General features: G+C 42.0%; 1 protein-coding gene across 4 annotated transcripts in view; it reads right to left on the bottom strand.

Annotated features, from left to right (window-relative positions):
* dennd5b (DENN/MADD domain containing 5B) overlaps positions 1 to 11,861 on the bottom strand; it is a 119,149-nt gene extending 107,288 nt beyond the window's left edge. The window contains exon 1 of one of the 4 annotated variants that reach the window (XM_051945294.1): positions 11,402 to 11,861. In XM_051945294.1, the coding sequence (XP_051801254.1) occupies positions 11,402 to 11,510 (109 nt within the window). In that variant the 5' untranslated portion in view covers positions 11,511 to 11,861. The remainder of the gene's footprint in view (positions 1 to 11,401) is intronic. The other 3 variants (XM_051945292.1, XM_051945289.1, XM_051945293.1) reach the window with 3 other exon arrangements.
* Positions 11,862 to 22,702: the final 10,841 nt, after the last annotated feature.

Below are 22,702 nucleotides of genomic sequence, written 5' to 3'. Positions count from 1 at the left end.
ACTGTGAAGAGCAGGACACATGGGATACATTTTCCCAAATTAACTCACAAAGGATTGTCTGTATCTTAGTCAGTGTACGATATTTCAGTGTTCATTTTTGTTTTTTGAATTCCATCCTAACAGCTGACATCAACAAAACCAGGAGACATCAACACACGGGAAGTGTCTTGCTTTTGTGGGGAAAACTGCACGTGCTTTCCTTCAGTGTGCCATGTGCTCTCTGAGGGAGGAGAAGAGGAACCCGAAAGCACCAAGGCCACCATTGAGGTTGGACAATGGGTCCTGGTCGAGTATGATGGTGACTTGTTCCCCGGTACAGTCACACAGGTGAGTTACATTTCAAGATTTCTGTTAATATGTCTATCCACTTACATTATTATATGCTTTTGAGACAAAATTTGTAGAGACCATAAAAATATATCTTTAAACAGATTGCTGAAGAGCAGTACGAAGTCGACACCATGACTCGTATTGGGGAAAACCGTTTCTATGTCCCGAGCATCAGATATCCAGGAGAGAAAGTCTGGTACCATTGTCAGGACATACGGGACATAATCCCAGAACCCCTTCCTGCCACCTCCTCTGCTAGACGTTTCTGTGTCCTACCAGACATATGGGCAAAACACAAAAAACGCTAATGAATGAGTTACAGGTGGGAAGGAAAAGTGACTGGTAAAAGCAGTTGTTCCAGTTAATGTTTAAGTTGTTTGACCAACTTGTTCATAAATATTTTAGTTGCTGCTTCAAATTAAAATTCTTCACATGAAATCATTCTCAGAAATAGATGTGTTTGATAGAATGTCAGGACTAGTGCTACAGTGTTGACTACAAGACATAATTGTTTATTAATTAAGATTGTATATTGTACTGTGATGTTTATGAGAAAGTTAAATACTATTTATGAAATAAACATTATTTTAAAAGTGGCATGTGTTTGATTTGTCAAATATGGTTAAGTATTAGAACCATTGTCTCATTTCCGAAATATTGTTCCTCATTACCGACATAGCATTCTCATTACTGCAATATGGACTTTTTTTATGAATTCAGTAATAATTTTATTGTCATGGTTTGTTTTAAAATGTATAAACATATTATAAAACACTTCTTATTTCATGCCTGCTACATGTAAAATGTGTGTGTTATCTTTTAACAAAGCAATTCAATAAATAAAAGTGTAAATCGTTAGCCAAGCTGCGCTAGACAACCCATGGCAACGAATTTAATTCTCTGCCAGGGAGGGTCTAGTTACCCTCCATAAGGCTCGAGGCTGGATTCTCCTAAAACTGGCCGGACCAATCACCATGAAGTGTAGAGTCAGAAGGCGGGCGTAACGAAGTGACGACAGAGGCGTGACGATTCTGACAGAAACAACCAGCGCACAATAAACAGTTATCTTTCGACTCGGCTTTGGCCACAGCCCTTAAAGATTTGAAGCTAAAATTCAACTTGAAAGATAAACAAAGGACGGCACTTAAGTGTTTCATTGAGAAGAAAGACGTATTTGGACTTATGCCGACGGGATATGGCAAATCCTTAATATACCAGTTGGCTCCGCGGCTCCGCTGGTTGGGAAGCTAATGGGACTTAGCAACAATCCGCCGGTGCTCTCGGAACTACATCAGCCTATTCGTTGCGTTGATTGGTTGTATACCTACCCAACTGCTGCAGAGGGATTTGATAGACAACCTTTTAGCCCGCCTCCCTCCCTGTCGAGCTTCCCTAGACCCTTGTGCCATCAGAAACATGGGTGTAGCATGGCTAGGCTAGTAAATCGTTACAAATCTTTCAGTAATAAGATATTTAACCCTTTAAGCTGCAGTCAATTCCAGCCATTTTCAGTACAAAAAAATCGCTAATATTCTATTTGTAAATAAAAAATATGACGAGAAATACAGGGAATATCGTACGCGCATCACGAGGTGCATTTCCTTGAAAACGACCTATTCGTGGAGTATACAGTGAACCCTCGTTTATCGCGGGGGTTACGTTCCAAAAAGAACCCACGATAGGCGAAATCCGTGAAGTAGTCAGCTTTATTTTTTACAGTTATTATACAATACTGCACTTGGGGGAGCGCTGTAGCTGCAGCCAGGTGGACGCCACGCCGGTACTCTTGCCTCAGAGAGCGGGTCGGCTGAATCAATTGGAGGGGTCGGGGGTGGGGAAGGCTCGCGCCAGCGCTCTTCTCCTGGGGGGCGCGGCTGCGGTGGCCAGAGACGGCTGGGGACCACGTCCACTGTCCGGTTGACGGTGGGGGAAAAGAATAAGGCTGCTCCGTCGGCTCCTTCTTTCAGGTTGTCTCACTACATGGAGACCAAGGAGAGAAATGATCCAGTGCTCCACAGCAGGCAGCGCTGGCCTGTATGGCAGAGGAAACGAGGCGCGGAGACTGTTCACGTTGGTCAGTCCCTTAGCCAATTAGGATGCAGAACACAAAAAAGCATAAAAAAATGCACTAAAAAAATCCGTGAAACAGCGAAGCCATGAAAGGTGAACCGCGTTATAGCGAGGGTTCACTGTATACCGACTTCAAGACATGTTTTGGACAAAATATCTTACTGGCTTGTTTCGTCTGGATGTCCAAGGTTGGATTATGGCCGTTTTTTGTGGAATATTTTCATCTGTGTGCAATAATGAACCCGGAATCTTCTAAAAATATGTTTTATAGTTAGTTCAGACCATAATTGTGCATGTACAAAAGCAAAATTTTCTTCAAGGGCATTTTAAAAATCCTCGTACTGGACACTTTCTAAATCTGGATTTCATGAGAATCACCCTGATAAAAGAGAATGGGTTCTAAGTGCTGCGCAGTACGATTCAAGAGCGCGGCGCTGTGCGGTGCTGTGCGGTGCTGTGCGGTGCTGTGCGGTGCTGTGCGGTGCTGTGCGGTGTGGCGCTTTTGCGTTATGTGGGAATTCGGGTGTTAAGTGGGAGCAGCGCCATCTTCCCACTTTACCTTTCCAAACTTTCTTCCCCAAACTGTGTGGCCCTGCCCCCTGCTACGTGTGCGTGTGAGGGGAAGGGAGGAGGAGCAATTCTCTCCCTGGCTGCTCAGCCTGTTTACAAAGAAGCCGAGGCAGAGGCGCGAAGAACAAGGTGCATGATGCTTAATGCAGCGTTTAACCGACTAGTAAAATACTAAACGTTTAATAAATGAGTAGGCGGTTAAACGATTGAACGACTAGTCGCGCACATCCCTAGTTAGTATGGGAGACGCCAGCATGTCATCATTTGCTATGGCCACGTGGTACAAGACTGCTACTGGTTGGCAAGAACTGGCAGTAACATAACGGCTTGCTACGAGAACGGTATCGGGTTTGAAACAAATACGTGAAGTTATCGCTTTTCATGAATGAAATTGCACATGTATTTACCACAATGGTAATAGCGTGTGTAGTTGTTGGTTGTACGAAGCGTTTTGAGAAGGGATCAGGCTTGAAATTTCACCGAATACCGATGTCAGGAGAGAGAAGATGGCGGTGGCTTCAGCCATCAACAGGAAAACTTGTACCCCAGTAAGCAGCAGAGATCGTGTTTGTGGCTCCCACTTTTCTTCAAGTAAACTATTCAACAGTTTAGCATATTTAGTATGTCCAACTTTGAGCTTATTTACCAAAAGATATTGATTTAGTGTCGCATCCTTCGCGTGAAGCGATCTCTACACTTTCGGTTTGGTTCAGTGTTGTCATGCGTTACCGATCGCTTTTTAGGCGATGAAAGTATACTAAAGTCGAATGAAGCATATTCAATAACATCTCCTCAAGCCAGCAGCCTCCTATTTGTAACCATATTTGTTTCTGTATGCGTCGAGTGATCGTTTTTTAAAATTTGTCCTATTTTTGATCACCAATGCTGTGGGTCTGTTACTGTTACATAGAAGCCATACTGCAGACAAAAAATACAGCAACTTCTTGACGTTTCTTTGACATCTTGTTGAAGATTAACATAAGATATATTATTTTTAATTAATAATTATATATTTTTGGGTGGGTGAACTGCCCAGTGGTGTCAATCAATTAAAAATAAATGTCGGTGAAGGAAATGTCCGGCCACAATGAAGGATCTTCAACCCACCCAGTCTTCAAATTGTAGGGATCTGGCAAGGCTTTACCGTTTCCCTGAGATCTCAGCTTACTCACGTATATTTGTCGGGCCTCAGGTGATAAGGATTGAGCATAATCGGACAATTTCACGGAAGGATAGTTATCAGCCATTGTTTCTCTGGTGCCTCTTGCCAACCAGCGCGGTAATCACGTGACTTCGTGACGTCACTATTTGTAAACACTGGCGTCTCCCATATATTAAAAGATTAAAAGGCTGTATGATGCTGTAGAAAGCATGCTCACATGAATTCAAAGAGAGAGAAGATAAACTGTGAAGCGGCCTGAGGCAGGTCTACAGGAAAACGGGCCGTCTCACTAGAACAATGGGCTGAGGGAAATAAGGCCACAGTGCCACATAAAGAGCAGGGAGGAGGGAAATCACAGCCCAAAAAACAGCAAATGCATGGAACACTGCTAAAACGGGTCACTGCGATCATGGCTACCTCCAACTAAGGATCCAAGAGCATGCAGCAGTGCTGAGATGCTGCCTGTGCTTAAAAAGGGAGGGTGTGCCAAGAGGCTACATGCTGACATCAATCATAGCAGCATTACTAGTTGTATGGGTGATAGTGCATGAGGACAGACCTGATCAGAATTGTAAATGACTTCTAATGAAGTGCAAAAGAGTGGAGGCAAACTGAAGCAGGTGTAGGGTTAGTGCAATTCTATCTGTCTTTCTTTAGGGTTAGGGTTAACCCTAAAGAAGGAGGGGGGAGCAGTTTTGGGGATAAATGAATGGGAGTGGAGTGGAATTCCCTGTAAAGCCTGATTTACATTTGTTCCAGGCAAAAACCTATATGTACGAACATAAACTCACGTTCAGCTCATTCTTCAGCATTTTCTACCATGCACATGTGACATGCACTTTTATTCTGTGGTTTTCCTGCTGATGCTGGGTAGCTTCAACTAAATGGATTACAAGTGGCGACTCACTTCTGCCCAGCCATTTAATGTCTGCACCGCATAGCACATGTCAGTGCCTATCAGCCTGCAGTGATTCCATCAGTCTGCAGTGATGAGCCTTTGGATGCTCCAGGGTGTCCCCTGCCTTCACCCGAGTCAGCTGGAATAGGCTCCAGCCCAACTGTGACTCTGCAGGGGACACCCTGGACAGGTCCCTTTGAATGCCATCTCAGTGAAAATAAAAAACAGTTTTAACCTGCATCCAACATGATGCCTGCTTATCTGAGCTGTACAGATTTCATTCAGAAACATTTCCTTGGGTTTAAAACATGTATAGATTTTAAATAAATATTCCAAAATGAGCTGAATACTTCAGTTCAAAGCTTGCCTAAGGTGCACATCCATACGATGTGAAAGTCAACATTTTAACAATTTAAAGATATGTAGTCTATGGTTTATGAACTGTGGGTTCCTTGTCACTAAAACATTAGCCAAATTCTCAAGAAAAACAACTTTGATTTCACTTGTATTTTCAAATGAGCAGAAGGAGCCAAAGTAATTCCAAGTTAAATAAAATGAACCACCTAATAAAGAAAGCAGATCAGGTAGCAGTATTGCAATATGAACCATAAGAGTGGGGAGAACAGCCTCCAGCTCTCTTTCAGATCACCCATGATGAATGATCTCTACAACAATACTGACATCATCAAAAGTTAATGCCTGTCATCAGGTGAATCCCAGCTCTGTTTTCCATCCATCCATTCTCTATACACCCCTTTATCCTCACTAGGGTCGCGGGGGGTGCTGGAGTTTTTCCCAGCTGACTCGGGCGAAGGCAGGGGACACCCTGGACAGGTCGCCAGTCTGTCACAGGGCTACATATACAGACAAACAATCACACTCACATTCACACCTACGGACAATTTAGAATAACCAATTAACCTCAGCTTATTTTTGGACTGTGGGAGGAAGCCGGAGTAACCGGAGAAAACTCACGCATGCACAGGGAGAACATGCAAACTCCATGCAGAAAGATCCCAGGCCCAGGCCGGGATTTGAACCGGGATCTTCTTGCTGCAAGGCGAAAGTGTTAACCACTACCCCACTGTGCAGCCCAGCTCTGTTCTCTTAAAGTTTAAATAGCTAACGCAATTTGTCATAATAATGTCATAAAAAATTAACAGAAAATGATGCACAATTATCGTGGAAAGTGTTAGACTGTCATATTACAGGAAAAAAAGCTGGTGATTTCTTCTCCATTTTGAGGATTCAATGGTTTTGTGAGCCTTCCACCATATGACGCTGATATCCCCAATTTCTTTCTTTAATTTTTTATACAGAACTCGATCAACTGAGAAAATAATTGGCATATTAAACATTAAGGAACAGAACTGTTAGTGGCAGTTCATAACTGACTGTTAACTTGTCCCATAGACAAACCATGAATAAATATGCACCAGGTGCTCAGAACATTGTGGTGATTGCGAGCAAAAAAGACTTTCAACTGCCTGAGGGCCACACACACACACACACACACACACACACACACACACACACGTCTTCCACTGGGACTAAAAAGTAGAACAATAACAACAACTACCTGTGTGTCTTGTCCACAGCTGTCTGTGTGAACATCCAAGTATCAAGATTTAACCCGAAGCTTCAACCTAAAACCAGGTCAGAACACTACTCAAACAGCCCTGTAGGCCATTGGCCATGAGGTCCTCAGTTCAATGGTCTTTAGCTTGATGTGGTCCTCATCACAATAATTACAGAAATACACACACACACACACACACACACACACACACACACACACACACACACACACACACACACACACACACACACACACACTACGTAGAAAATAATAATGTCATCAAACCACTTTGTGTATAAATCAGAAGCAAAAAATGTGCCAACACCACACATTCATAACATTAAAATGCTGAACTCTGGCTCAGTTACACAAACACACAGTTCAGATGTGACTGTGAAGTAACAGCCAATCAGTGAATGTGTCTGGTGGTAGAATAAACAGTGAAACATCTGCAGACTGGAGCCTTTAGAGAGCACGGTATGACAAAGTTCTGATCCCTGGCAGTAAACACAACAACAATCTTTTATCTAGTGTACAGATATTAAATTAGCTATGATTAATAAAAGAACTCTGCTGTGGAGGCAGCATCACAATCTTTACACATGCAGCGCCTGGAACTAACCCTATCCTTTGCTCTCTTTACCAATAAGATTCAAACTACACACACAAACCAGCCAAAGAGCAGCTGGCAAAGTCTAATAACAGGGGGCTATTTGCAAAATAAATACGGTAAATATAATGGCTGTAAATCATCAAGAAGATGGCGGAGTTTTCCACAGAATATACACTGCTCAAAAAAATTAAAGGAACACTTTTTAATCTAAGTATTGCATCAAATCAGTGAAACATGTGGGATACTGATCTGGTCAAGTAAGTAACTGAGGGGCTTTTTAGTCAGTTTCAGCTGCTTTGGTGTTCATAAAATTAACAACAGATGCACTAGAGGGGTAACAATGAGGCAACCAGCAAAACACGAATGAGTTTACAGGTGAAGGCCACTGACATTTTTTCCCTTCCTAATGTTTACTGACTGTTTTTAACTAGTTTTGCATTTGGCCAGGGTAAGTGTCACTCCTGGTAGCATGAGGCGATACCTGGACCCTACAGAGGTTCCACACACAGTCCAACTCCTCCAGGATGGCACATCAATGCGTGCCATTGCCAGAAGGTTTTCTGTGTCTCCCAGCACATTCTTAAGCGCATGGAAGATATTCCAGGAGACAGGCAGTTAGTCTGGGAGAGCTGGACAGGGCTGTTGAAGGTCCTCAACTGATCAGCAGGACAGGTATCTGCTCCTTTGTGCAAGGAGGAACAGGGTGAGCACTGCAATAGCTCTACAAAATGACCTCCAGCAGACCACTGGTGTGAATGTCTCTGATCAAACAATCAGAAAGAGATTTAATGAGAGTGTTCTGAGGGCCCAGCGTCCTCTAGTGCCCGCTGTGCTCGCTGACTGGCACCGTGGAGCTTGGCTGGCATTTGCAATAAAACACAGGAATTGGCAGGTCCACCACTGGTGCCCTGTGCTTTTCACAGATGAGAGCAGGTTCACCCTGAGCACATGTGACAGACATGAAAGGGTCTGGAGAAGCCGTGGAGAACGTTATGCTGCCTGTAACATTGTTCAGCATGACCGGTTTGGTGGGGGGTCAGTGATGGTGTGGGGAGGCATATCCATGGAGGGGCGCACAGACATCTACAGGCTGGACAATGGCACTCTGACTGCCATTAGGTATCAGGATGAAATCCTTTGACCCATTGTCAGACCCTACATTGGTGCAGTGGTTCTGGATTCCTTCTGGTGCAGGACAATGCCCAGTCTTATGTGGTAAGAGAACTCATGCCGTTCCTGGAGGATGAAGGAACTGATACCATTAGCTGGCCCCCATGCTCACCTGACCTGAATCCAATAGAACACCTTTGGAAAATTATGTTTTGTTCAATCCGACACCATCAGGTTGCTCCTCAGACTGTCCAGGAGCTCAGCGATGCCCTGGTCCAGTTCTGGGAGGAGATACCCCAGGACACCATCTGTCGTCTCATTCAGAGCTTGTCCCAGCATCGTCAGTCATGCATAGAAGCTCGGGCTGGGCGATAAATCGAATTAATTCGATTAATTAGCATTTTTAAAACCTGACGATTTGAAAATTTGCGAAATCGTAAAATCGAGGCGAGCTTAAATATATAACTTTTCAGATTCTTCTTCTGCCTTTCACGACTTGTGCACTGGCGTTGGCTTCCGCCTCTCATCTCCTTCCACCAAAACACTCACATCCCCGTCATGGCGGACAGAACAGCAGACGAAGAGTTGGTCGCGAGAGAAGGGCCTCATGTTACATCGATTATATGGAAGTGGTTCGGCTTTGACAAGACTGACACAGAGCAAACTACAGTCATGTGCAAGGTTTGCATAAGTACTGTGAAAACGAAGAGTAGCAGCACAACTAACCTCTTTCAGCACCTCCGGCAGAGGCATCCTAAAGAATGGGAAAAGTGCTCGCAGCTACGGGAGTGCGGCATAGGGTTGCCACCCGTTCCTTAAAATACGGATTCGTCCTTTATTTGACTATTGTAGCGTCCCGTATTGATTCAATACGGGACGCTAATTGTTCCGTATTTTCATAAATGTCCCATACACGTCTGTCACACACGCATCAAAACTGCATAATAAACAAAATAAAACACGCGAAATATTAAGGGCAGCCAGTTTCATCTTCCTTAGACCTATGTAGCGAGGACCCGATGCGAGGTCCAGCAGGTCTGTTTGCCGGTTCTGCCGCGGGTTTCCTAGTTACAGACGCTGCTGCTCCCGCATGTTTAAAAATATCTACACCCGAAACTCTTCCACGTCCAAAGAAGCAAAAACGTTTTCAAAAGTACAGGCGTGAGTGGGAAGACTGGAACCCTGGCAAAAGGTACAGGGCAAACTGTGTTTTCTGTTGCTCATAGACTAGCTGAAGTAGCAGCATCAGGAGACCAACATGTAAGAAACATGAAAACAGAGAGAACCCAAACAGCAGGTCACAGTTTATCATCATCTAATCATCCCCAGAAGTCCCTTTGGTAAGAGACATCAGTACATGGTTGTGAATTTACCAGAGGATGATTATAGTCAGACTAATGTGGCTGTAGACTCTACAGTATTTTAGTGACTCAATAAATGCCTAAGTTGTTTAATAGTATTTTAAATGCTTTTGTTTTTTTTAAATATAATTTATTTAATAGCCTATATGTGATCAATAAATGGCCTTTGCCTATCTAAAGAAAAACTCACTCAGAACTCTGATATGTTAACGGTACTAAATAAATAAATTAGTAAGTACATTCATACACACATAAATAAGTTAATACATTCATTGTGTTAAGAAAAGATTTAGATGGGAAAAATATCTGTAGAGAATTTCTTTGTCCAGTATTCTGCATTCAGTTTTTGCATAATCCAGTATTACACACTGGTTGGTCATTACATTTTATTAGTATGGTTTCACTGTTTAAAATGATGCCACATCTTTTTAGACAGAACATGTGATCATAAAACAATACAGAACTCTTAGTTTTGTGTTAATAAAGCACTTAAAGCTTTAAGTATGACTAAATGCTTTTTTTCAAAATTAAATAAACCACTCCTTGGGTGGTTGTGTCCCCACGTTTGGTAAAGTTGGAAAGATATTCACAGATTCAAAATTCCAGCATCAATAACTCATTAGATATAGGTTGTCAAAAACATAAACGATGCCTCTTTCCCATCGTTGTAAGGCAGATATTGTGCTACAAGCCCAGTTTTATCAAAAGTAGCTGTCTTTCAAGTTGCAGAAATAACATTGGTGTCTATGAGCAGCCGGCTGTGAACAGGGACTGCCTGCAAATTGCAAAACTGCTGCAACAGCGAAGAGAGACACAAATATTCAATAACCTCACTCTGATACACTGTAGTATCAACAGAATCACTGCAGCCTTCAATTGGCTCCAGTTGATGCCAGTGTTATTCCTGCAGCTTGATAGACAGCTACTTTGATAAAACAAGATGGACTAGCCTGCCACATCAGTTTTTCACTTTGATTTTGGGGTGTCTTGAATTTAGCCCTCCTAGGGGGTTGATAATTTTCATTCCCATCAAACAATGTGGCACTTTTCATTCCTAACACATTAACCAGTCCATATCAATGCTAATATCCAGTTTGTTTTTCCCCGTATTGAAATATAATGTATTTTCAAAGTGTTCCTTTAATTTTTTTGAGCAGTGTATAATGTGTGTACCTGCAACAAACAATAACCTCAAACTGAGACGTATCTGGAGAACTGTGGGAGTGAAACCTGCGTGCAGGTTTATGTTCTTAACAACAGTTTCAGAAAGGTATTGAGGAGCACAGCACAGGAAGCTTATATCAGATCACAGCATTTAGCACAGATACTGCATATTTTCAGAAGCTCATCCATCTATATTAAATGACACTGGTTCCCTGGACAGAGCTGCAGAGTCTCAATGCTGCTGTATCTGTTTATCCTGCTACTGTATTCATGTACTACATATGTAGTACTGACAAAACAACGTGCTTTGTGTGTCAAGACTCCATGTGTTTTTAGTTATCAGTGTGTATGTGGCACTGATAGTTACAAACACAAAGCACGTTGTTTTGTCCGTTTAGGTGGCTGCCATTAATGAGTTGTGTGACTGCCGGATGGACTTAACGTCAACAACACTACATGTATTCAGACAGAGGGACTACTGCAGTTCTTTTCCTTTAAAGCCCGTCTACACTGTCAAAAACAACAAGAAAAAAACGGCACATACCTGCTAACTCGTCCGGTTCCAGTCCCGTTTCTGTGTCTATCCCACAAATAACAAAGTAGTGGGCGAAGCGGCAGGGCGCCGCGCCGGACCCCGCGGAGCTCCCACTCATCCCGGCTTCGGTGTGCAACTCGGTCCGCTTCTAGTTCTCCAAGCGACACATATCCAGGGAAGAACAAAACCGGCAGGAAGGGCTGAATAAAATGCCTGAATCACTGAAATATTCTTCTCCCTCTAATGAGCTGTGAACAAAACATTCGTAAAACCACCGAAGTTGTACGAAAACGCGGTTTCAGCGGTAGTTAGCTTCCAGTGAACCGTTCAGCGGAGCTTCCAGACACACTGACGGAGCGGAGGGACACACGGAGGGGAGAGGATCTAGGACGAGTCCACGTCTGGGCGGGATATTCAAATGTAGCTCTGATATCGTCTCTTCGGTCTCATTCACAGCGCTAGTTGCCTCTGACTGTTCTCTCGAAAACTAGACCGACCGAGTCACGTTCGACACGTTACGCCAACAAAAGCACCTGTGGCCACAGATTAATGCGCCGTCAGCGATGCTTCATGCCCCGGACAGTGTGAGTGTGCAGAGCCGCACCGACAAGGCCACACATTTAGAGCATTTTTTGTAGACAACTTATCAGAATACGTGATCACTAAAATTCACAATTTACGATTTAAATGCACAACTTACAGTTTTAAAGAATGATTTCACTCGATATACACTCGGAATTTAAAAGGTATATTAAAGGAGTGCTCCACTTTTGTCCCCAGTAAGTTTGTTTACAGAGACTGCCCTTTCAAGACCACACTAAGTAATCCACAAAAAGTACTACGACATATCCTACCTAAGATTTTAAAGGTTTAATTCACCCACATAGTACTTGTTGCAGTATCATAACTGGGTTGCCAAGACCAGCATTTGGAAAAATTGTGTACTTAATAATGGAATCATATGCAATGGCCTTTGTGGTGTCACACACAGCTCAGGGGACAAATATTTATTGATTTATTTTATAAAATAACATTAAATAGAAATAAAAGCTCAACACACAAACACACAAAGGTAAATTAGCTCTATAGGGTTAGGGTTAGTTGCCTTTCTCATGACACTACCTTCTGAGAGACACAGAGACAGACATTAACATGCATAAGTAGATATAGCACTCATATATCTCATAAACAGTACATATTTCACTTTTATACCTTACCCTTTTTTAACCTAATTATACTGTATTTTTAAAAATTCAGCACCACCTCCCCATTCAACTGTCTTCCTTCTTTTTCAAGTTTTTTTCAAGCCCTCCACTACACTGAAATATTAGACAGACAACATTATCACCGCAGGGTTCACAGAAATACCAGTAACTTTTAAAAAGGACACATTCACAAACTCTGGTAATCTCTAATTAAGGTGAAAACTACATCATTGTTTAAAGTAAATCTCCAAATCAGTGATTATACTCTTCCAAACTCACTTCTGTATAAAAGCTGCACTAACCCTTTCCCATGAAAGTATAGCCCCTTCTTTGAAATTCTATACCATTGTTTCCTCTGCAATGTGCACATCTATGAAGTTCTCCTGCCATTTCTTCCCACTCGCTGCAGCTTGAGCACACTAGCTCACCCACAACTCTGTTCAAACTCTGTAAAACTGCTCTACCCAATTTGAAATGTAATATCGAAGTAACTCAGCCATGCATGTTTGAGGTGGAAACAGATACTGAAGAAAAATTTTTAGGGAAAGCTTCACTTTGCAAGCTGACATAATTTATTGTTCGCTGCATGTGAAATGAGCAGTAATGCATATGCATACGAGCTTATTTCACTCATGATGTGTCTTAGCCTTCAGTGAATCAATCATTTTAAGATATTGCTTTCTACTGGGGTTTGCATTGTTTAAATGAATTTAAAAGGCCTACATGTCATGAAAATGTACCAAATAGCACCAAAGACTTGTATGTACACTCTTAAAGAACCACAGATTTCCATTTAAGACAATGGCTTTAATAGCGTTGGTATATGTTATTTTATTTTTAACCTTAAAACCAAACTATTTTCAATTAATCTACTAATATACAAGCCCTGTGATAGACTGGAGACCTGTCCAGGGTGTCCTCTGCCTTCACCCTAAGTCTGCTAGGTAGACTCCAGCCCAACTGTGACTCTGCAGAGGATAAAGTGGTGTACAGATAACGGATGCATATGTTGCACATCCAGCGCATAGCTGCTATTTCATTGTTGTTGAGTGATCTGTGTGACCTTTGCAGCATTTGTGCATTATGGTTTTCAGGAGGTTTCAATGTAAAATGCAGTACACTAAAGATATGTGAAAAAGGAAAAAAGTTGAGCCCAGCTTTTGTGACTCACTAAACATATTGGAGATTACCTGTAATGGTCAACTAACATTTTAACCACATGGATGTGAAATCGCTATAATCCTGTAGTTTATCATTTTATTTCTCCATGCAAGCCCACTACTTCCAGCTGCCCATTTCCACTCGATCTCGGTCTGCATCGCTTTTACCATAATTGATATGCTCATCTACACACTGTTTGAATTTTGCTACTACGGAGCCCCGGAAGGGACATGGAGAAAAAGAAAACAAGCAAGATCCCAAGAAAATTTTAGGATCTCGCAATAACTTAGGGGTAGAGGTCTACCTCTTTTGTCCCTTTCAACCACAGACTGTATACAGTCTATGCTCTCAACCCGCCCGGCCAGCAGCGGATGGGTTCCCCCATATAAAGAGTCGGGTTCTGGTTTCTTCCATGAAAAGGGATTTTTTCTTGCCACTGTCGCCTTAGGGCTGCTCTGAGGGTTCAAGCATTTGGGTTCCGTAAAGCGTCTTGAGACAATTTGACCTGTATTTGGTGTTATATAAATACAACTGAATTTAATTGAAATTGAATGATAAACACCAATGTCTGCCATCACAGCTGTTAAAATGTATGAGATAACATCAATATTTTGCAATTGCCAGGATTGAACTGAGATTGCCAATTGCCAAAGAGAAAAAAAATACTTCTGTTCTCAATCTAATGACAGAATCTAACAAGTGACAAATTACGGTTTAACACCAACAGTGGTGTACATCATTCAACAATGAAAGCACATCAGTGCAGTATATAACACAATGTCTCTCTCTAGTGGTTATATACAAGAACACACAAATCATACAGCACTGGATCAGGTTTAAACTTCATGGATCACTCCACTTCAGTTAATTAGAGGCCTTTTAGTTCTTTTGCTTGACCATCTCTGACTTGCTTTGATTGTTTTTATTTATTTTTTTATTTTTTATTAAATTTTATCTCGATATAACACTTTCCAAGATCAACTATTGATATTTTCTCTACAAATGAGTTGCATGTCACAATAATGTAGAACAAAGCATGTAGAATATTATTACTTCACCAATGTCGAGTTCAGAGAGAGAGAGTCCTGGAGCTGGAAGCTCAGTTGGCTCCGCTGGTTGGGAAGCTAATGGGACTTAGCCACAATCCTGCGCTCTCGGAACTGCGTCAGCCTATTCGTCGCGCTGATTGGTTGTATACCTACCCAATTGCTGCAGAGTGATTTGAAAGACAACCTTTTAGCCCGCCTCCCTCCCTGTCGAGCGTTCCTAGACCCTTTTGTCTTAAGAGCTGGGTCTAGCGTGGCTAGGTTACCACTACCTGCCTTTCAGTTCCAATTCCCACACCCACTTTTAAAATCATTTTATGGATTCTTTGAGGAACAGTTTTTAAGCATCATGAATTGCTCTCTTCAGACGGGTGTCTTTCCCACTGCCTTTAAAACAGCAGTGGTGAAGCCCTTTCTGAAGAAGAGCAATTTAGATCCCAATGTTTTTAATAATTACCAACCTGTATCCAATTTACTATTTTTAAGTAAAATTTTTAGGAAAACTGGTTTTCCTAAAATCGATCGGATAAAGGCTGCTGGTGACCGGAACGACAAACTCAAACATAAGATGGACAATTTGCTTGATGTGACTGTTGATTTGAGTCGTAAAGTGGATTCCATCAAGGTGAGGATCGCCACAGCTGAGGTCTAAAAAAGTTGAGACCAGCTAGGGGGAAGGTGAAATTGCTCCTCTCCCCCACCTAAACAAGAAGGATACTGATAACATTCTGGCACCCCTGGAACGATAACAAACCCCCCCCCACACACACACACACACACTTTCCCAAGGACACCTGAGGACGTCTCCATAGCAACCTGCTGTGTTATTGCGTTTCCACCCTTGCGAACTGAGACACCGGCGGGCTGGGACGGAAGGAGATTGGCTACACGCATACAAACACGTATGAACTGAGGACTGAGCTCACATTCACACACACATGCCCCCCATCCCCCCCTCCAAGCCACCTCCACAAGCTTCCCACTCGCAATGCACAGTGGACAGGAATCCCGTGAGCAGTGCACCACCCTATGGCGCAGCAGCTGCATAGGAGACCGGATTACTGTGAAGAGCCACTTGTCCCATCACCCCCCATCCTTATCCCAACTGACCTTGTCAAATGTCATGCTTTGCCTGTTGCGGGTTTGTTTTTTTTTCAGGTTCCTACTCAAATTGAATTTCCCAACTTGGAGGTTTCATTTGGTATAACGACCCTTTTTTTTCATTTTACCCTCTACTATTCCTACCCCGATTCCAAATGTTTTTTCTTTTTTTTCCTTTTCCTCAAGACATGCACGCTGCACAGTGGTGAAGCCTGAGCTGCCATTGGCAGGGCAGCTCGAAACCAAATTTCATTGTATTTGAAAGTGTGCAATGACAAAAAAGTTTGATTGATTGATTGATTTTAACCAAGTCGATGACTTTTTAAACAGAATTAATATTTTAGAAAAACATCAGTCTGGTTTAAGGTTGAACCACAGTACAGAGACAGCACTTTTAAAGATTGTCAACAACATCAGGTGAAATTTGGATAATAAAAACTAATAGTATTGGTTCTACTGGATCTCAGCGCTGCTTTTGATACAGTAGACCATCACATTTTACTAAACAGATTCAGACACCTGGTCGGTGTCTCTGGTACTGTTTTTAACTGTACCAGAGACTGTACTAACCCTAACCCTTACAGACCGATGCTTTTAAGTATGGATATGTGTTCCTCAGGAACCCATAAAATTGGGTGTGGGGTTCCCCAAGGGTCAATTTTAGGGCCCATGCTTTTTAATCTTCTACATGCTTCCTCTTGGGGACGTCATCAAGAGACACGGCATCAGTTTCCATAGCTACCCTGATGATACACAGCTGTACATTGCCATGTCTCCTGATGACACAGGGCCAATAGAAACCCTTTCAAACTGGATTTTAGACATCAAGTCACAGATGGCAGTGTGTGGATGCCCTCCTCAGGTTCATTGTAATTCTCATAACTCTGTCTTATCTCACTTCTGTAGCAACCATGGTGCTTTAAATACCCTGACACCAAACAGTACTCCTGGTACAAACCAAAGGATGTGACCAAGTCCAGAATTAATTTTTGATTAATTTCTGATCTCATGTCACAACTGGTCTCTGACTGCTCTATATCTGCTGCTACTCTTACGGATCACTCTGTTTAGAAAATTATCTTTTCAACAACTGAATTCCGCTGTAGAAACAAGGGATATTGGAAATTCAAGTTTATTGAATAATCATTCCTATTGTGATGGTATAAAACATTTAATTGCAGAAGTGATGACCGAAGGTTCAGTACCGTCATATGCATGTAAAAGGGAGCTTCTTCAATTCAAAATTTGGGAATTCTCTATTCAGTTTGGAATAGGGTTAGCAGTAGGGTTAGCAGTAGCAGACCAGACAGATTGAGCTCAGTCTGTTTAAAGAAATTAACACCTACTGTATGAATACATCACTCTCTGACAGTGATAAACAGTATTTACTAACTTTGCAAATGAAACTTGATGAAATATATCTCAAAAAAGCTGAAGGAGCCTATACAAGATCCAGGGCCAAATGGATGAAGATGAAAAATGTATCGCATACTTTTGTCACCTAGAAAAGAGAAGACAGGAGAGGAACTCAATTAAAATCTTATTAATAAATGATTGAGCAAAACCCAACCACTATCAAGAAGGAGAAGGATTTTTTTCAAGTAAGTTGCACTCCACCATGTTTTCTATGAATGCCTCTGACTCATTTTTCAGGCACATAGAAAATTGTATTCTTTGTCTTGATGAAGAGGGTTAGTTCTTGTGATATCACTGTGATTCTGATATCACTGCTCATGAGCTTGACAAAGCAGTAGAGAGTCTATATTTGAATAAATCTCCCGGCTGTAACAGTCTTACATCGAATTTTTACCGACATTTCTGGGACATATCAAAAGTTCTGTTTCTTCATATGCTGTCAGAGCTCCCTTCTCATCCCCTGTCTTTCCCATCTGGCATCCCAAATACCCTTTTCCCCATCTCTCATGCTCCTCTCCCCCTCTCCTGTTCCTCTGCCCTGTCTGTCTTGCTGTCTCCCATCTGCTCCTCTGCCCTGTCTCTCCCCCTGCAGCTCGGTGTCTGAGTGGAGTCTAGCTTCCCAGCTGACTCCACTCAGGCAATCAACCACCCCTACGGCTCCCGGACAGCTGACGATCATCACACTGATTACTCGCCTCCACAATAAGAACCGGCTCATCCTTCCACTCCCTGCCAGATTGTTGAACCAAGACACCTCAGTCAGTTCACTCTCTAGCCCTCTGTTAGATCTGTTTAAGTTTGCCTTTTCTCACTTTGCTTTCTCCTGTTCCTCTCCCAGGTCAGCTGTCCGGGATCCCCACCATCCTCCTTCCCCTCCGGCTCTCCCCAACCCATTCATCACCGGTTTTTCCCTCCTGGACCCTCCTGCCCATGCTTGGACTACCTATTCCTGCCTGGACCCCCATTCCTGCCTGGACCCCTTCTGTCCCTGCCTGGATTCCCCCCCGTTCCTGGCCAAAACCCGCCACTACACCAGCCGCTCCTGCACTCTGGTTTTCCCCTCACCGAGCCATTATTCACCCCTCCAACAATAAAACTCCTCCTCAGTCCCACCAGCCTTGGTAGTGTGGTTTTCTGTTCGGGTCCGCCTTCTGAGATCGTGATATATGCTGAAAGAGGTAACTGGTAGATTAGCATTTCTTCCCACCATGAAGCAAGGAGTAATTACCTTAATCCCTAAACCTGGCAAAGGCCCCAGATTTCTCGATAATCTTAGACCTGTCACTTTAATCAAGTACTGTGCAAGTATTGAATCACAACTCATGTTTATCCTAATAGATTAAAAACCATTTTGGACAAAATTGTTCATGATCCCCAATATGGCTTTATGACAAATAGATCAATTCATAACAATATTTGTTTAGTTATACATCTTTTGGATTATAGTCACCTAATAGAGGACGATGGTTTTATTCTATTTCTTGACTTTATAAAGGCACTCAATTGGACACCCTTTCTTTTTCCAGTCTCCTACACTTTTGGGTTTTGTGGCAAATTTAGAAACACCATTCAGTCTCTTTATGATAATGCAAATAGCTCAATTTCATTATGAGGAAGTACTTCACCAAGGCATGGGCAGACAGAGAAATTAGAAATCTATAAAACAGTGATGCCCAGTTTCTCAATTTCTTTTTTATTATTGCTACAGAAATGCTCACTATTTTTACCATGGAAATTTGTCGTTGTTTCTCTCTCTGGTGTCCATGATGTGCAGGTGAAGGAGAGACGTCCGTGACACTGACTTTCTTTAAAAGTATTTTATTAAAAGAAAGAGCAGCATCAGTACAGACAGAACCTGCCTGGAAGGAGCCGGCCAATTGAATCCTCCTTGCTTGACAATAGCCAGCGATCACTTTTATAGGTTTTCAACATATAGGAGGGGTTAAAACAAATGGTTCTTTATTGCCTACCATATGGGGAAAGCAGAGAGCATCCCCAAACAACTCCCCCTTGTCTACAACAGCTGAAGAATCCCTAAATCAGTATTTTGGACAGAAGAACCCTCATAAAAACACCTCCAGCAGGGCTCTGTAAACAGGAGAACACTTTTCCATGGCATGGGTTGAATATAATGCAGATTCCATCTGTGGTCAGAGACACCAGAGCAGACACTACATATAACAAGCAACTCATATCAAATACTAGAACAAACAAAACAGATTCTATACTACTAACTTATTAAGTAATACATGTAACAGATCAGATACCACATATTCCCCCTTCGAGGCTAACAGAGCCTCGATAATTACTAAAACATCAAGTACATAAAGGTTACATAGAAAATGCTTATGACATGTCCATTCTGTCCATACTGATTACAACCTAAATTTAACAATATTATAAATTTGTAGATTAATGTGAGAGCGAAAACCTGCCAGGCAGCTATTTTTCCAAATTATCCATCAAACAATCAAGACAGGAAATTCTCTCACGGTCCCTCTGCCTAGGCGACCATACTACACTCCAACCAATTAAAAGAGAGAGATCCAAAGGATCATGTGAAATAAAAGGAAGCAAATACATGTGGGAATCCCAGAAAGAAAATCAAAAAATGTCCAAAATCAGGCTGGTCGACCCATCGGACCCTCAAATGGACCTGGACCTGCCTAACACCACTGTCCCTAAACAATCAAAATAATAAAACACCTGAGATCCCAATGTACTCACCTCATATCAAAAACATCAAATCAATGAAACCTCCATCATACTAATCATAGAGTCATAAAACTCAAAGGCTAAAATAAAACACACTGAAAGTATTGCTAATTCTAATATCCCTCTACATAAGAAAATGTCAGTAAGAACAAACATCCAATAAGAAAACAGAGTATATATGATAAACAAAATCCAATACTGTAAACATACAGAAGAACACATGAGCATATCAAACCAACACTCCTCAATAACAGCTCCAGTCGTGGTGTGTTGTCGTCACATTGTCCATGCTCAGAGTCCTCCATCCATCTTTATTGTCCATTCCATCGTCCATATGCAAACATTCAAGTCCATTTGGCTGCAGTGAACTCCAGACAGCCACTCTTTATTCAATCTCCCAGATGGCATCCTGGGAAGATAAAAAGCACCCAGCAGTATCTTGCAAAACAACTAACACTCCATGATGTCTTATTGAAAATCACTTTGTTATGAGAATATCATCAGATTATCATCAGATTATCACCAGTTTAACGTATGACATATTGCAATCCCCCCTTTCTATCAAACCAAATCACCTGTGAGGTTTGGACATCTCTATTGTAGATGACACCCAAAACATAATGCTTATAATAAATTCTGATATCCAAAATGGAAATGACTCAGCTCATTTGGATGACACCCTATCAACTAATTCGAACCCCTATATTGTCAGATGTCAACAGAGCAGAATGTCAACACACCATTACTTTCTTTTTACTTAGTTAATTTTTATATTTGTTGTTTACAAACACCTCAACATTGCTGATTGTGAAAGCCTCCTTAAGGCTATTTTAATACTCAATTCTGCAAATGCACCCATATATGGCCCCTCTGAACAAAAACTGAACAACAGACTTAACAAAAGACTTCACAAAAGACTGAATATCTTCCAGCACCCATTACTAATATGAAAACTATGTTTGAATCCTTGTGGCAATCTTGTGTAATCATAAACCTATCACTAAGTGTAACACTAAACAATCTGCTGAAGGATCAGTCACTATTGGCTGCTTCACTGGTAGGGGCAGCCCCTCTGGATTTCACTCCACAGAATGAATTTCTCCTTCTGGTTCACATCCGGGTCATTTCCTCTGACATCTCTCCACATCTGATGAGCCCCCAGACACATCGGCCCCCAGATTCTCTTCTGGACCCAGTGGCTCACTCAACATCTTATCAGGATGTACGTTTGTTGGGAACGTATCCCTCAACGCTCTCCACATCCGAGATCTGCTGACAGCAAACAACTCTGCATCATTCACTGCAGTTGCCACATAACTATTAAGACCCGCTTGCTGTAGAAGCTCCTCCATCACAGGAACTCCCAGGAGACTGACCAAAAGCCGCTTAATGTCTCTCATGGCAGGTTGCACCCCACCAAAACCTCCTCCAGCTTTGAAATCCAAGGATATGCCCCATCTTGAAAAGTCAGAAACTTCTCAATTCTGTCTGACATCTCTGTATTCTACCAAGGCTTGTACTCCAGATTCTGTCTCCTGACAGTCACTGCACCTCCTCTCTGATGCCCTTCCTTTCCTATTCTCAACTTCCCTTAAATCCCACTGTCTCTCACTTCCTCAATCTCCATCACTGTCTCCATCCTCACTCTCATCCTCTCCTGGATCCACTTTCTTCACTTTCTGCAATCCTTCTCTTAACTTCACAATCCATCTTTCACATTATACACTCCACAGCATCAAAGCCACAACTCTCAACAGTATTTAAGCCAGATTAACCTCTCTACAAATGTTTAATCATCTAAATCAATTAAATGCCTCAGATGGTCAGTCTCTTGTCAAGCTTCTTCCCAAATCAGTGAAACATCCCCTATATGTGTACACCCATGTGTTTCTTAACTACAAACTAAAGACTATCTGAATCAGGTTGGAAAAGAAACATCTTGATAGGCCCCCAGTGTTTCTGTAATAACAGACTAAACGTGTGTCACCAGTATCAGAAATAAGTAGGTGTGTGCACATGAGTAAATGCAAGAGTTTGTGGATAGAAGCACACTAGCCTTGATGACGTTGAAGCCACACTTGTTGTCATCCACAACCTCAGGCTGTAGAGCACCATCAGCTGTCCTCTCATCAGTTCTTTGGGGGATTGAATTCAGATGCTTTCCATCATCTCAGTCTCCTCCTCAATGCTCACACCATAGTTAAACAGACGATACACAAAGAAAACAAACACAAGGTTAATGTTTCATGAAACCAAAAAACAACTCTTTGTAATTTGCATATATTTGTCAACATCTAAGTCATTTTAATTGTTCCCAACACATGTCCTCCCTTAAGAGTCTCTGTGAAGATAACAGATTTCTTATTCCTCATGGATTCTAAATTAACCATACTTAATTTTACACTAAATACATTGTGAATCAAGAATCAATGGAGTATGTATGTAAATCTATTGATAGTTGGATAACATCCTGCTGTTTCTCCTTCTCTCTCACACAAGGAGAGAAGAAAAGCGAGGAGGTTCCCTCACTGCTCCTCACACACTCAGAAGTTTATCAACATGGCTCCTCCTCTTAAGTTTATCCACCACTTCCAGTCTGTACTGGACTTCACAGTGAGACCATCCAACCTCAACTACCTCTACAAATCAAATCAACCTCATGCGAA

The sequence above is a fragment of the Acanthochromis polyacanthus genome, chromosome 1 (assembly GCF_021347895.1).
Source record: "Acanthochromis polyacanthus isolate Apoly-LR-REF ecotype Palm Island chromosome 1, KAUST_Apoly_ChrSc, whole genome shotgun sequence".
NCBI classification, from domain to species: Eukaryota; Metazoa; Chordata; class Actinopteri; family Pomacentridae; genus Acanthochromis; species Acanthochromis polyacanthus.
Note: the sequence above shows the minus strand (reverse complement) of the source record. Positions and strands in the feature narration are given on the sequence as shown.